Source organism: Clavelina lepadiformis, chromosome 9 (genome assembly GCF_947623445.1).
Source record: "Clavelina lepadiformis chromosome 9, kaClaLepa1.1, whole genome shotgun sequence".
NCBI lineage: Eukaryota > Metazoa > Chordata > Ascidiacea > Aplousobranchia > Clavelinidae > Clavelina > Clavelina lepadiformis.
This window is the reverse complement of record NC_135248.1, coordinates 15,169,186-15,184,780: the sequence shown is the minus strand read 5'-3', so window position 1 is coordinate 15,184,780 and position 15,595 is coordinate 15,169,186. Positions and strand designations below refer to the sequence as shown.

Sequence of the window (15,595 nt, the reverse complement as noted above, 5' to 3'; positions counted from 1 at the left end):
TTTCATTCCCTTTCAGAAGTTCATTTAATTGAACAGTGTGAAGTATCTTGTACATGGCATAGAAATATATCAACCAATCATGATTAATAAATAACTATCATAGAATCATAGAAATCAAAACGGCGAACCGTGGAAGAACTTTCATATCTAATACCTGACACTGATCGCATGTTCAAACTGTTTGTAGAGTAAGTAGGTGATTCTGTGGTGGTTCTTTGATTCAACCGATGTAAAGTACTTCCTAAAGTACACACATAAACATGAAACTTTCGTACAAAGCTTACCATTGTAAACTTCAGGAAAAATCTGATATTCAGTACCTGAAATACTTTGCTTTGTCGTGATTTCGATGTGCGATTGTGATGGTTGCATAAACTCTTTATTTGGCTCATGGTGTTCATCATTTGGAGAGTTTGGTTGCAAAAGTTCATCTTGAACGACTTCTACCGCAGTCTCTGCCTCTGCGAGATTGCAATTGTCTTGTAACCAAAGTATGATTGAATTGTCTGGAAATCATGTTGAAATTGACCGTGGAATTTTGCATCGTTTTTCACCTTACACGATGCAATGTCTTGATGCTGTGCACATAGCTTGGTCCGACACTGAGCAAACCTGACTAAAGAAAACCTCCTTAAACAATAGGTGCACAATGTACCGTTGTGTGATAACCGATCAACACAGTTTTAGACGTCCAACCCAGATATTCTTTAAAGTTTAGCACTGATTTACGACATGTTACTGTGTAAAGTCGTTTCTGCTATTGATCAGATGTACATTATAGCCGGAGTGGCAATTGCAAAGTACGACAACGCTACTGATTCGGCCTATAGGTTTTTAATTGCTTTTGCCGGTTGCAAAATTTTAAAATTTACCTCGAGCACGAACCGTACTTTAGAACCTTCAGTGGCATTCAACATCCAAGAGCATGCTCCAAGCCATCACGCATTTTTGTAAACCTGGAATCGTGCGACTACAAGCACATAAAGGGTGACGTCACGTCCATTTTGGCGAGATTAGGCGTAGTAAGAGGCCTGAAAAGTGGCACACAAAGTGATTGTCTCTCCCTTGTTGTTAGGTGAAAGACAGAAAAGGTTTGAAGCGACACGAACTGCGATTGGCGCAAACTTATCTTTTTTGCTGATTGCACTTCGCGCCTCATCAGACGCGGGTTTGTTATAAAAACAGGCGAAGTTAAACTCAAGAATTAGTTGGCGAGAAGGAAAGAAGCAGAATGGAATACAAACAACCTCAACCAATCCCCAGAGGTAGGTTGTTGTGTATCGTCCAGTTTTGTTATGTCGTAACTTTATGGACTCGAATCAGAGCAACATTAGATGTAAGGACTTAGGACATTAGATATAAGGCTATACATAATAGAAACCGGTAAGTTGTATGTCGTCAGGTTTTGTTATTTCATAAATGTACAGACTCGAATCAGGGCTGCATAGGCTTAGTAACAAAACATGACAAAAACATCGAAATATTTACAAAATGTTTCCAAATCTGATATGATGTTGCTTCTAAATTGTTTAATCAAACGGTAGAGTTGCAAAATATTGACTCAGGTAACTTTTTGCACCATGACCTGTCATTCAAAAGTGCAAATTATAACGTCATAATTTGCTTTTTGCAATCAAATGAAACTCCGTATTTGAAGTAACCAGGAGGGTGTGAGTTGGACTTGAATGACGTCATTGCTTTAATCTTTCCAGTCACATCGGTTGAAACGCCGCTCCATTCTCCAACCTGGAGCTTCTCATCGCCATCTCAGTTTTCAGAGGATTCTGGAGTCGGCTCAACATCGTCTGATCATGATGTAGACAAGCACAAACGATGTTTAAAGTAAATGATTATGACCTCATAGTTGTTTAATAATGTTACGACAGTTTCATCAGACAAGATACACGTCATGAATGATGTTATCAATATCACTTAATGACGTAAACTTGTTTACGCGAAAGGTTTCAAGGCGGAGGTTTGTCCGAGCTCGGACAAAACTGTCCCATGGTCCGTGACGAACCCACCTATCTCTCGTTTGAACCCACATGCTTCGAATTCCCTCGCTCAACAAAAAACGATTTTATGACGTCAGGAATCTCGGAGCCATCTTGTAAAGTTCCTGAAGGAAACCCCTTGGCACGTGACCTTACTGATCTGGCATTACGTTTCAGACACACAGGTAAGTTCCCTAATTAGAGAATCGATTAATGCAGAGTTCAATTGGACTTATACAGTAGTCGTTGTTTTTCCAGAAAGAAATTCCTTCAATCCGTTTCAAGGAAAGTGAGTTCATAATTTGTCTTAACATAAGAACGATTTTACGATTTGTTCTATCAACAGTTTCATTTATTTTAATCAAGTTTATAACCTCTCCATATTTACTTAAATGAAAGTAGATTCAATTTTCATCACAGCATGAGAACGAAGAATTTTTCTCAAACTAAGATTGAGCCCTCTCAACGTTTGAATGATGCTGAAAATTTGCAATTTTTGAATTTACCCGAATGCCGAAATATTTGGAAAGTCACCGAAAGCTGCTCTTCCCGTAAAAGTTCGAATCCTATCGTAGATCCCCATCCATGGTTTCCTGACTTTGCCAATCGTACGTTTTTGCGTAGCACGCCCTGCTAAGATGTTGGCTTAAGTTGTAGCATCAAGCTGGTTGAGGTTTAAACTCTATGTATATTGTGCGAATACTTTGCCGGAACGTGTTCTTCCCTTAGGTTTAACAGGTTTTGACTGTAATTAAATTATTGTTAGAGATTTAACTCATGGGTTTTTGTATTCTCAGAATCTGATAAATTCGTCGCAAAGCGCGATAGTAGATTCATGAAGTTTTTTGCACCAGCTGATAATCGTCCTACTGAAGATCGTCATAGATTCGTCCAATACGAGCAGAAACAACAAACAGAGAATCAGACTTTGTATAATTTCAAAACAGAGCTATGTGTCCTGTAAGTTGACCCTCGCACGTCAGAATCAAGATAGATAAAAACGTTTATTCATATTCTTAACTAAATTTATCAAAATAATCAAGCATTGATTTGAATTTAGATGGCTCAGGGGAAAATGTCACCATGGCTCGGTTTGTCATTTCGCTCACGGGGCAAAAGAACTTAGGTCGAAGAACGACCAACTTCGTCAATAAACAGACATTCTATGGAAGTCTTCAAAGGTACTTTCCTGCCTTAAAACCACTCTCAGATATAAGTCTGTACAAGAGATGTTTCCATTTTCACTTATAACCTGGCACAAATTGAAAATTATTTAGTTTTATTCCGATTCTATTCAAGTTTTTACAAGAAGTAGTTTTCTAATATTTTGTACGAGTCTGTATTTTAGCATCGCTTTTTACCGCATAAGGAAACGGTTGCTTTTGTCTACTTTCAGTCAATTCCATCCAAAGCAATTCACTACAATAAAATGTTTTGCAAAAGTAACCTCATACACAAATTAGGCCTATTCATTATAAAGTTGATTGGTATAACAGTGATAGGTAAGATTTCTTTGCTTTTTACAACGTTCAGTGTGTCGACGTTTCGCAGCAATAAAATTTCTCAAAGGCCTGCTCTGAGTTGATTTTTCGTCGAAGATGTTTTGGTTCATTGTAGTAAACCACCCAACGAGATTAAGTGTTTTTAATACTTAGTTTTCCGTGGTTCTAGTAAGTAGCCACCGCTTAAAGTGTTCATCTTAAAATTTGGATAAAAGGAAATAGTTTTACTTTTCGAGTTCGTTCGTCCAATGTTCGAGTCCTTAGTTTTGAGTCTTGCATATTACACAACTTGCCTTGCTAGGTTGTGTTTCTGGTCTGTTTGGTGTGTGTCTAAATTGATGTAATTTTCGAGAAAATTTTGGCATTGTCGTATAAAGTACTAAGTAAAATTAGTAATAAATTAATATTCATCTAAGTCCAACCCACACGCTTGATTACTTTCAGTACAGATTTTTATTTCATGACAAAAAGTAAAATTACTAAACACCTGCAAGCATCAAATCCAAATCCTGGAAAAAAATTAAAACAAATTCCAGTCTGAGCTTGGGTCGTATTAATTCGTCTCTCAACTGGATAAAGAAGACTTGAGATCATCATCTGAACAACTTGATTATGGAAGCCTATAGTCATTCACCCACTTTATGGATCACCTCATGGTTTATTGAACTTGAACAAGATCGATGAGGAAGTCCCCACTAACCACCTGAGACTGGATGAAGCAACGTAAATAAGCTCAGGTTGATACAATTTCTCGTGCAAAATAAAGAGGTTCCTCGAACTTGGCAGAAAAGTCACAAACAAATAAGCAACAAGGAATTTTAGGATTTGTGATTTCTTTTATTAAAATAGATTATGTAAGAACGAATAAAAGTTGTGACGTCAAAAATTTACAATCACCAAAATATGCTGCGCACACCAAACACATTAAAAAGTAAATAATCCAGTTGAAACGTTCAAACAAAATTGGATTGTTTTACAAAAGTAAAACAGCAAATCATATGAAACACTTCAAAAGCAAGTTTGCGGAATGCGAGGTCAAACAATGAGGATAGACGGACGTTTTAACAAGTAACGAAAACAATCTGCGGTTACAATCAAACATCATTGGAGTGCTTAATTCCGCCTTGTAGGAACGCTCTTAAAACGATATTGCACATAAACTGCATAATTTTCATTCAAACCGGAAAGCTTAGAAAATAATTTAAGTACAGAATAGGGAAACCCCCAAGTACGTCAGCAACCTCCATGTGAGAAATTTTCTATTGTGCTTCGAATCCAGCCCTCGTACGTTGTGATTGGTGCGTATATACCCACGTGATTTGGAGTGCCACACGGTGCGAAAGCAAATGACGTCACACCAGCTATGTACCAGTGACCATCCTCCCGTACACACATCAGCGGACCACCTGAGTCGCCCTGGAAAGTATAAATGTTTGAGTTTGTGCAGTTTTGCGTCGGGTATATCGGATTTCCATCTACTCACTTCACAAGAATCAGTCTCTGCTGTTTCGGGGTCACCAGCGCACATGTGATGATCTTGTCTGAGGTAGAATTCGTAATAACTTCCCAATTTCATGCATTCGTTGAAATCTAAGACGGGGATTGGGGCCTCACGGAGTTCATTCGACAAAATTGGCTCATTTCCTGGTAATTTGAAAACACAATTACTTAAAAACCATCCAATTACATGAACACCATAGAGCTTACGGAACTAATATACCTGCATATCCCCATCCGGTAACAAAACATTTTTCCCCGTGATCCGGACTTCTCATTTGCGGCAGACAGGCAGGTTGAACTCTCGATGATATATCAACCGGTCTTTCAAGTTTAAGGAGCCCGATATCACCTAAATTGATCGAACAGTTTTAAATATTTTGAAACAGAAAGAACTTCTTCAGCCTAATAATATTTAATTCTAATAATACTTGGGCGCCTTCAAGTGTCTATATTAGTGAAAGCTGATGCGACTCTGTTGAATATGTAGCGCCATCTACCCGCTTAAATGTCACATTAAGAGATTCAACAGTCGGAATGTTTTACCATATAACGCTAGATCTGGCTTTGAACATTGTTCAAGTGACTGAGTTTACTGAAAATTTTTGTTAAGTGCTTACTTAAAACTATGCTGAGGTACTCGTATTGTGGATGGATGAAGATTCTTTTAATCTTAATCTTCTCTGTTTGTTCGAGATTGTTCATGAAATGCATCCCGACCACAACTCTAAGCTTATCTCCCGGCTCGTCGTGACGTATTTTCATTCTCCTGAAATTATATTAAACAATTTAAGGATAAATATGAAATTCAGATATGGTAAAATAAAGCATTCAAATCCACCAAGTACCAAAGTAAGATAAAACTACTGTTCTATGGAAGTTATCTATTGGTTAATTTGTCATCCATTAAGTGATGCTTTTCTGAGTTCCTTGACCTCGAGTGAGACATTTTATTAATTAATCATTTTTTCAATAACAAGTGGAGCGGCGTAACCCTAATGCACATCTCCTCCTTTTATTGGAGATGCTTACTGGTTTTTAATGCAGTGTGCGGCTGTCAGTATCCACTGGGTCGCTACGATGGTGCCCCCGCAGAAGTGGGACCAGCATGAATTAGATCCCGATACGCACTCGTAGCGTTGAAGGCTTACTTGCCAGGGCCACCTGTTTGAGTCGGACACCTGAGAAGAAGAACATTTTTAAAAGCGTTGAAGAAAATTTAGAAAGAAAGCCTTGTCGCGTTTTAGTTTCATGAAACAATCTGCCATTTCCGTATTAAACAGGGTCCCGCTCACTAACAGAAAAACAACCGCAACCGTATGCTTCGTTATCACAAACAGTCTCTCACGTGACATCCTTACAAACGTGTCCGTCTCAAAAGAAATTTTTACTGCTAACCAGACCACGATTAAAATCAAACAGAATCTTGATCGTAAAACTTTCGGCAGGTATGTTGTTGTTATAAACACGTCGGTCAATCTGGGAACAGTTTTTCCAAAAGATGGACTTGCCATAAATCCGTCAACAAAAATAAAATTAATACTGACTATAGCAGTAATGACAAACTAGCTTTAGTTAAACATTTCACAACAACACGGAAAGCTTTCATGAAAGATAAAGCCGATATTGCGCAATGTTTTAACGTGGCTTCAGTGGAAGAACCGAAGATTAATTCACTTAATTGTTGCTGCGCCTTCCTAAAGCGAGCATCAGTTCCAATAAAATGATTTTACCTCGACTTCGGTGAATTTTGTTTGTACGTTTTTTCTTTCCCCGACGAGTCCCCTCTTGCTTGTCACCTCGCGTAAGTTTTGCTGTTTATTGTTTTAATTACTTCGTTTTATCCATTATCTTTCACGTCACGGTTTTTGCAACCATCCCGCTTACTAAGTTTGTTCTTGCAGGATACAGCGGTTTGGTGACCAAGAGATGACGGTATATTTTATTTATGGTTTATTTTTATTGATTTATCGACTTCAGTTTTTATAATTTTCGGTTACGATCGTGTTTTTACGTTGTTTTATTTTATTTATTTTGACAAACTGACGACGCCTAATTGTACATAGAACAAATATATTTCTGTTTTAGATCGTGCAAACCAACTCTGGTTTATTTTACTTCTTACTTTTTCCTTATAAACTACTAATTTTCTACTAATCTACAATTTTTGAGGTTTAGTTTCACTAGTTTCCACGCGGAAAATACGATAAAACAAAACACTTGATTGACAGCTCACCTTTCCGCCAAATATCCTGAGTCGTCCTGGAGTGGCTCGTTTTGTCATGGCAAGACTTGGCTGGATTCCACATTCTTCGTCGTTTAAAGCTGTTTGAGTGAAATTGCACGGCCCTGCATCACAAGCTGACATCTCGTGCGTTGCGCCAATGCAACCTGTAAACAAAGTTATCCAATTTTGTAAGTTATCACTTAAGGCACATGATGTTATGGTTATGGCCTGAAGCAACCGTTTCGTTCTTTTGTATGCGCCTGGAAGTTATTTATCTAGTATATCAACTTATTATTCCAAGTTCGATACCGGTACAGACTTTTCGTACATAAATATCCTACAATATAGAAAACAAGTTCTTTCTACGTGAAAATCAAATACATGCCGGGTTGGTAAAAAACAGCAAACAGCAGTTGCACAATGATGCCACATTTGCGATGCCACACAATGATGAAGTTCCTGTCGTGTGTCGTGTTTATCACAATGTGAAGTTTATCATGAAGTTCCAGTCGTGAGGTTTTACAAACAACAACCACGCTACTTCATCTCATGAATTATTTAATCACCTTGTTCTCCAGGCTCCCCATTTCTACATTCTCTTTCTCGACTTTTTGCTCCCGTTCCGCACGTCACACTGCAACAGGTGAATGGGGTCCAGTCGGTCCAGTAAGGGCAAGGCTAGAATAAAACAAGTTTAAAGTAAGACGCCAAAGTTTTTGCGAGTAATTTAACTTGGTCCAGCCCAATCAAGCAGTGAAGTGAAATTAAGACTCTAAGCTAAGCTTATTCTTACGTTATAATTACAGCTTTCAACGAGGAAACGTTTCCCCTCGCAGATTCCTTGCTCGCAAATTCTCGTCATGTACTTGGTCCCCCCGCCACATGAGACCGAACAGGGGCTGTACCCTCCCCACTCGCCCCACCTCGGACAAACCTGGTAACGACATATTAAATTAACTTGGCTTTATCAAAGTCTCAAAGTAGACCTGGACAGCCTTCATACCTGGGTATTACACCTTTCCGCGTCTGTTGCGTTTCCATGGCAACTGCCATAGCCAGGAATGGAGTCTGTTGTTTCGATGCATTGGCGACTTCTCACTCTCAAACCACTTTCACCACACGATGTCGTGCAAGAGCTGAATGGCGTCCATTTTGTCCAGCAAGGAGGGGAGAAACATCTCTTGTATTTTATGACGTCACCTTCGCACACATCTGCGAAAAATTGTTCCTGTGAATATTTTCTGGAAAAAATCCGTTCAGATAAAATTTAAGGAAAAATCATTAGATAGTTATTGGAGACAGGTTTTTTCTCACCATCATTGGTTCCGCAAGTTCTCTGGGAGGTTGCAACTCCAGCTCCACAAGAAGAAGAGCAGGACGACCAAGACGACCAGTGCGCCCTGCATCCAGTGCTGCAGGAATCAAGTTGATACGACTCTTTGTATCCTCCATTGCATCGCTCGGAATCAATCACTTCTGTGAAGAAAATAGAAGAAAAAGTGTGAATGAATAAAATATTTTAATTTTCAGTCACTTTAACTTTTACTTAAACTTCGATCACCTTCAATGAATCTGCTTGTTGCAAAGATTAAAGAAAAATCTGACGTGGCAGGAGATAAAGTGGAAGAACTTCTTCTTAATCGTGACGCTTCTTCATTATCCTCCGTTTTATTTAAAGATTCTATTTATGAACTCTTTTTATTTCAACAGGAAGTTATTGGCAAAGTTTTTAACATGATCTACATAACTACATATAATATAATCTATCTGCTGCTCTCTATCTAACCTTTCTACTTGATTTTTTACCTGAATGTGTTCCATTCAACTCCCGAGCATTCACTGTCGGCAAAAATCTGTGTACAAAGATGACGACATGAATTGTGATGACATAATGACACCAACTTTTATGATAGCAAACAATTTAGTTACAACATGCCTTCTGATGACGCAATAGCGCTGCCTAAAGCGTCGTCCAGTGCATCCCCCAATACAAGAAGACCACGAAGACCACTTGTCCCATCTTGGGCATGCCACCGCTTGAGGGCACATTCTTGTCTCAGTTGCAGAGTCGGCAAACAACCTGGAATTGGAACTATGTCTTTACTTTATTTTTCTCACTAAACAATCCCGTCTTAGTTTGCTTACGTCACGCCCACGTCATTGCTCCAACATTTTCTGCTCCTTTTTTGGACCCCATGTTCACCACAGGAGGCGCTACAAACACTCCACTGAGACCACTCCCTGAAAATTAAGGTCAAAGTTCAATGAACTTCAGTAATTTGAATTTAAAATTTTAAAAGAATTACGCACAAAGTTGATTGTAATCGCTATAGCAACCGCTTATCATACTCTTATTTACTCTGTGATGTCTGAAGATCCTTCCAGTGACGCAATGTTGGTTGCTTCTGTCACGTCAACAGACGCGTTGCAGTGTTGAACTGGACATAATGTTCCTTCGATCATAGACTCTGCAAAATTACGTCATTTCTCCAAATCTTTTACATTCAATTTGAGACGGAGGCTTGTACGAGTTGTGTACAATATGGTTGCTAGTGTGTTTACTCAGTAATGAAAATTTTATTTGTACTTAAACCTTTATTCAGTTTAAAACTATGACGTCACCTTCGCTGCAAGGTTGCCTTAGACAAATTCTTGAGCGATTGGCACGTGACCAGGTTCCGCATGGCTGGTCACAAGATGTCCATTCTCCCCACTCGGAATATTTTCCAGGGCATTTTGTTTCGAAGTCGCAAGGAGAAGATTCCATACTTTCCCCAACACACTGCAAACTCTACGTCATAAATACATCTTATTAGGTAACAACCGTCACAAAAAATGGTTGCTGTGACCACAGCGTCCACTTACATCGTTACGTAATCCCTGACAGATTCGAACGCGAAGTCGTCTTCCCTCGGTTCCGCAGCTTCTAGAACATGATCCGTAGTGAGACCAAGATGTCCACTTGGACGGGCAGGGATCTCTCGCAGAACAGGAAATTATTTTATCTTTCTCACCTCGACATCCGGATACGTTTTCGGAGCCAAGAAGACAAGTCCTAAAGAGTCGAAATCGAAGCTGAGATCACGATTAAGCGAAGATAATCACGAAGGAAGGGACAAACCTCTTGAGCACCATTTGTCCAATCCCGCATGTCCGGCTGCATGATGAGGATGACGACCATGAAGACCAAGAAGGACACACCTGGATGTTGCACTCTTCTCTCCGGGTGCTCTCTCCATCGCATCCTCGTGATGGTTTCCGGTGTTTGCAATATCTTCTCAGCAGCCTAGTTCCTCCTCCGCACGTCACACTGCACTGATCCTCCCCAAACCACTCGCTCCTACACAGAAACCCGACATGAGACATCACGATATCACTCGTGATAATGTGACAGGTTTTATCTTTGTGGGCTATAGAGGCCATGTACGTTTTAGTCTTTGGAGCGTTGACATCGTTCGTGATATGAAACATCACGACATCATTCACGACGCAAAACATTACGAATTGATCATCAAAAATAAACTTTTCCTCTGATACATGTTATGTACATATATATAATGTTATATTTTGTGATAATCGTGCGCATCAAATACGAGAAACCGATCAAAAACGCTGAAAGATTGTGGTTCAAAAATCCCGGCACGTGCCGATCGTTCCAAGTAACGATTATAGCCTAATGCGGCGAAATAGTCGGCTTTATGTTCTATTAAGTATAGCTGGCTACGACCGCCAGTACCAAGCTGCTACGTCGCTATGGCCTCGCCCAGAATAATCCTTCTTAGAAAATATCGCGGTTGTTAAAATGCGTGTGCAGATGCAGCATCGTGATCCAAGATTGTGACGTTTTAGCGCTGCATACCCGCTCAATAAACTATGAGTGATCTTTAATTTCTGCTTCATATGATATCAATGTGAGTTAATTGTTAACATACTGGTTTTTTAAACACTGCTTGCGTTATAATGCGACCAATTACTTGAATACCTCTATGGATGTATCAGGAAATGGATGTAAGGTCATTGCTTTGCCACAATTTTTGCAAAATCATGTGACCTTCTTTAGAATTTCCGAGTAGCTATGACAGCAAGAATAAAGAACTAAGACAAACGAGCTTTATCGGGTTGTTTCAAATTCGTTATTCAAAATTGTAATTTCACGCTTTGGCCAAAACCAGCGGTAAAATGTTTGTTTATTTTTCTACCTGCAAGCTACAACGTTTGAGAGAGGAGCACAAACCGATAGGTAATGTTCGTCAATGAAGTTGATACAAACACGTTATAAGGCCCATTGAGAAAAATTTTTGAAAACTTATCTCTTTATAGTTTTCCCCTCCGCACCCACGGAAAGAACCGCCCCGGTGGTTTTCGTGAAAGTTTTGGGGGAAGTTTTGGTGTTGGGAGTTTTGCAGATTTTATGTTCAAAGATAGAGGTTTAACTTAATTCGCTGACTTGTTTCCTGTATCTTCACCTGTCAAACAATTTCACGCAAATCGAGAAATACAATTGCGAGATGAGGAGAAAGTTCCTCCAAGACTTGTAAATTTCTTTCGCGTGTATTATTCCATGTCATCCAAATTAACTTAACACGGAATTTGTTTTGGAACACTTTAGAAAATTTGACCCAGCAAATCGTCAATTTTTGTTTAATTGTTAAGATAATCATCGTACTATTCGACCGCTTATCAACGGGGTGAATCGACGCTCTACACGCGATATGTGACATTTTAGAATCTCAAGAAACAAACTAAAAATTCAAGCACAAAAGGTTTTTCTCGATCTTGACATCGAGAAACACTGACCAGGTAGGACAAGGTCGCTCCGAGCTCCTGCAGGCAAAGTTCAAGAAGTTGAAGAAGTCCCTGCTCACCCACCCTGATCTGGTCGCCGGGAAGTTGAACTTGAGTTGGCGGCGGTGTCTTTGAAGGGTGACGCCTGGAAGTTATTTTATAATGTCATGATTTGCCTTGAATGGAAATCAACAGAAAAAGAGAAATATTCGACCACTAAAGACAAACTTAATTACTTTCACTTATAATAAACTCTTAATTTACACTGAAGAAAAATCATTGAAAATTATGACGTTATATTGGGACAGTTTGATGGGTTTATGACGTCAAATCAAGACAGTTTGATCTGTCAAACCTCAAAAACGTGATTTGATTGTTATGATGCAAAAATAAATTGATTTTAGTTGAACGCTTTTTCAAGCATGCTCAGAATTCGAGACAAACAGCCAGTACGCTCACAATTTCTCGCTCTGTTTACAACATTGTGTTTCATTTGGAATTGTTTAACACAGTCCCTGATTAAATTAATACTTTGCGATAAAATTCAATGGAAAGTAGCTTTGGCTCTATCTGAATTAAACAGCAACCTTCTAAACAGTTTACTTCAACTCATATTTGGTTGTTTTGAGATTTTATAAACGCCTTCTGTTGTGTTTATTTTCGTCTAAACAGTTTTACGCTTTAAGCGCTTGTTTGCGACATAGAACCTCTCCACGTTGTTACGTCGATATGTTAACTCGCGCAAGAGATGTCAAAAAATGCTAATCTTCAAAGAAGCAAAAACCGCGAATAGATTTCCACTCGAATGTCTTGGCGCCGTAATTGCAATTTAACTTGCTTCGATTGACTTAAACTGTCGAAATACGGAAATGCGATCGTATTTGTAGATGAACGGTTGTGATTCATAAACCCAAGCCAACAGAAGAATATTATGTGAAACAATCTTATAAGGCTGCTGGATCGAGGCATTTGCAATATGTCAATTCAGACCAATATGGTTCATTCAATATCAATTAATGGGAACTTCTTTTCAGTTCAGGTACACAACCATTCGTAGACAGAAAGCACAAACTCTATTGAGGCGATAATTACTATTATCACGTTTTACCGGACGTAAAACTTAACACGCTTTTTACTACGTTGGTAATTTGGCGCTATTATAGAACTTGTTGAGAAAAAAAATCAAGTTCTCTGAAATGGGAGAGAATAGCTAGTCGCATGCTTTATAACTTGCTCCAATTACAAAAGTTGAATTATTATAATTTTAAAATGTAATCGAAGACTGAAAATAATGACACAAAATTGAAAGCCACATCTCACCATTGTAAGGTTTCTCTTTCTGGGAGATCTTTCTGAGAAATTTTTGATAGAAATCGCGATTGGTTGATTTTTGTTTCACATCAGCTGAAGAAATCGATAAAAGTCGATTATCCTCTTCGTTTCCGACAATTATCTTATCAGCGGAATCATTGAAATTTCTCGACAAAGCTTGGCAGTTTGCCAACAAAGTGAAACCCACAATCAACAGAGTATTTGAGGAAACTGCAAATCTTAACATTTTCCTGGTTTATTCTTACACAAACAACAATACTTATAGCCCAAGATTTCTAGAAAATTAATCTGCAATAAAATAAAAGCGTTAACTTGTCATCTGAGCTCCTTCGAATGAACGGTGAACTATGACTCAGGCTATTTCAGAAAAACGCTTTTGAAGCCCTTTCGAAAACGCGGATGTTCGCGGTACCACCGAGCAATTAGGTTGGATTCGGTAAAATTCAGCCTTTCTTTAACCCAATCCATTTATAAATCATTCCGCGTGCACTCCGTACTATTCTAAAATTGCTATGTACTGTAGAAGACCGAGCTCGGTCTGTTTTATACTTTTTCAACTCTGTTTTATCGCGATTTGAACAACGGGGAAAAAACGACGCCAAACGCGCGAAAAAAGACAATTTCTTTAGCGCAATTTCGCGTCATATGCAAATAAACTTAAAAACTTAAAATAGCGTAAATTTTTCGGTCACTTATTCATATACAAATGACCAATTAACTTGAAATCGATGGAATGATTCAAAATCTTAGAAACTTTCCAATAAATAAGAAAAGTTTTAAAGATACGATTAACAAAACGTCTGATCTGAAATTGACAAATTCTACCAAAATGCTGAAGGAACAATTTTATCCTTTTCTAAGGCTCATCACATGACAGTAAATGAAGGGTCTTTCAGCTTTAGTTCCAAAAGCCTTGCTATGCGAAAAAGAAAGTTTTGAAACCATTTCTCCATTCTTTGAGCACATACTTAAAGTTTGAATCCCGGTGAGAACGTAGGTTTAATATTTGACACGATTTTTGAACACGTTCATCATAATACCGAAGAAGTGAAGCATTTGTGCATTTATCTTAATGCAGAGTTAGTCGTCTTTCAAATCTTAGAAGGCTTTAAACAAAATACAGCTGTAAATATAGTCAACAATTTGCTTCGTTATAAAACGTTTTGGAACTAAACAAGTCTATAAAGTTCTGGCTCGTTGAGTGATTTCCGAACGAGTTTTTCGGTGCATTGTGCCTGATGGCGTCGATTGTGGGTAAAGTTTTTAGTTTGGTTTCAAACAATTGATCAAATTTTGACAAGCACTCAACATATTTTCACGTTTCAAACAATTCCGACGTCACTTATTACAACTTAAATACCGGTAATTAACAGTTTTATGTGAGTTGTAATTGTGGTGTCAAGTGTTTCTCGGAAAGTTAACTTCGATTAAATTGAAACGTTCGTAATTTTACAAACGACCGTTTGACGATTAAAGAAAATTTTAAATTCGTTTATTCCAACTTTAGAAATTGTGCAAATTTTGCAAAAAAAATCTACCAGACAAACCAGATTTGCGGCAGTTTCAACCTCAATGCGCCATATTTGAAGAAAATCTTGGTGTGAGGACGTCACCGCCAAAACCGCAACCGCGAGTCGCCATTTTCAATATTTTCACATTGGTCGGGAAAGCTCGACCTTGATAATTTGTGTAATTAAATAAAGTTATTTCCGCTCTTGCATTCGTATGTAGTGGACTTACTTCATGGCTATGTCGACGCTGTGTCTTTTGCTTCTTTATCCAATTGTGTCTGCTGCTGCGCGAACAAACATCAAAAAATCTGCATTTTATCCGTAAAAGAAATACTTTTTCACTTGCTTCTTATAAAAAAGTTCGCAGCGATTTTTTCTAATATCGCCATCACGAGCGAGACTTCATCGTTATCAGAAGTTTCACGAACTTGACTCTCTATATCTGCTTTCTAAACCTCCCTGTATAAACTCGTCTGTCCGCGTTATAAAACCATGGCAGGTTTACACGATTACTGTTCCTGGTCTTCTTTTAATTGCTTCGAAATAGATGCTTTTAGGAAAAAACTAAAAACAAACTGACTTTTACTGACTTGAAAATGTTCAACGCGCACAAAAGAAAAACCAGAGTAAAACATAAAAAATGGTGATTTAGTCTAAAATATTTAAATCGTGGCAGTGACCACTTCAAGTGGGTGACGAATGATGACGACAGTTTCTGGCAGCTTGTTATTGCACGAGTGCTTCTAT

At 38.5% G+C, this 15,595-nt stretch overlaps 2 protein-coding genes across 4 annotated transcripts; one reads left to right on the top strand and one right to left on the bottom strand.

The window, feature by feature from the left end:
* Positions 1 to 1,016: 1,016 nt before the first annotated feature.
* Positions 1,017 to 3,514, top strand: LOC143470087 (uncharacterized). Of its 2 annotated transcripts, none has more exons than XM_076967982.1 (7): positions 1,017 to 1,265; positions 1,713 to 1,842; positions 1,962 to 2,179; positions 2,253 to 2,283; positions 2,415 to 2,602; positions 2,849 to 2,954; positions 3,055 to 3,514. In XM_076967982.1, exons 1-7 carry the CDS (start codon positions 1,232 to 1,234, stop codon positions 3,146 to 3,148), a joined length of 801 nt encoding a protein of 266 aa, XP_076824097.1. In that variant the 5' UTR covers positions 1,017 to 1,231; the 3' UTR covers positions 3,149 to 3,514. The 2 variants fall into 2 exon arrangements, with proteins under 2 accessions (XP_076824097.1, XP_076824096.1); XM_076967981.1 differs by having other exon boundaries at positions 1,019 to 1,265; positions 2,792 to 2,954; positions 3,055 to 3,511.
* Positions 3,515 to 4,312: 798 nt separating this feature from the next.
* LOC143470063 (uncharacterized) lies at positions 4,313 to 13,638 on the bottom strand. 2 transcript variants are annotated; one of them, XM_076967932.1, is made up of 20 exons: positions 13,326 to 13,638; positions 12,018 to 12,150; positions 10,342 to 10,560; positions 10,086 to 10,275; positions 9,843 to 10,011; positions 9,580 to 9,688; positions 9,366 to 9,461; positions 9,157 to 9,300; positions 9,027 to 9,073; positions 8,782 to 8,901; positions 8,535 to 8,696; positions 8,224 to 8,432; positions 8,014 to 8,154; positions 7,787 to 7,898; positions 7,230 to 7,384; positions 6,026 to 6,174; positions 5,614 to 5,762; positions 5,217 to 5,345; positions 4,980 to 5,140; positions 4,313 to 4,912 (listed from the first exon to the last, which is right to left on the bottom strand). In XM_076967932.1, the coding sequence occupies exons 1-20, from the start codon at positions 13,561 to 13,563 to the stop codon at positions 4,730 to 4,732; spliced, it is 3,015 nt and encodes a 1,004-aa protein (XP_076824047.1). In that variant the 5' UTR covers positions 13,564 to 13,638; the 3' UTR covers positions 4,313 to 4,729. The 2 variants fall into 2 exon arrangements, with proteins under 2 accessions (XP_076824047.1, XP_076824049.1); XM_076967934.1 differs by having other exon boundaries at positions 9,843 to 10,002.
* Positions 13,639 to 15,595: the final 1,957 nt, after the last annotated feature.

Bases quoted from the DNA above. Each gene is read 5' to 3' on its own strand.
- LOC143470087 (XM_076967981.1), top strand. From the start codon at position 1,232: ATGGAATACAAACAACCTCAACCAATCCCCAGAG. The intron at 2,180-2,252 runs GTAAGTTCCCTA...TTGTTTTTCCAG, and splicing joins ATTACGTTTCAGACACACAG to AAAGAAATTCCTTCAATCCG. The intron at 2,603-2,791 runs GTACGTTTTTGC...TTGTATTCTCAG, and splicing joins GTTTCCTGACTTTGCCAATC to AATCTGATAAATTCGTCGCA.
- LOC143470063 (XM_076967932.1), bottom strand. From the start codon at position 13,563: ATGTTAAGATTTGCAGTTTCCTCAAATACTCTGTTGATTGTGGGTTTC. The intron at 8,433-8,534 runs GTGAGAAAAAAC...AATTTTTCGCAG, and splicing joins AACTTGCGGAACCAATGATG to ATGTGTGCGAAGGTGACGTC. The intron at 8,155-8,223 runs GTATGAAGGCTG...TGTCGTTACCAG, and splicing joins CGGAAAGGTGTAATACCCAG to GTTTGTCCGAGGTGGGGCGA.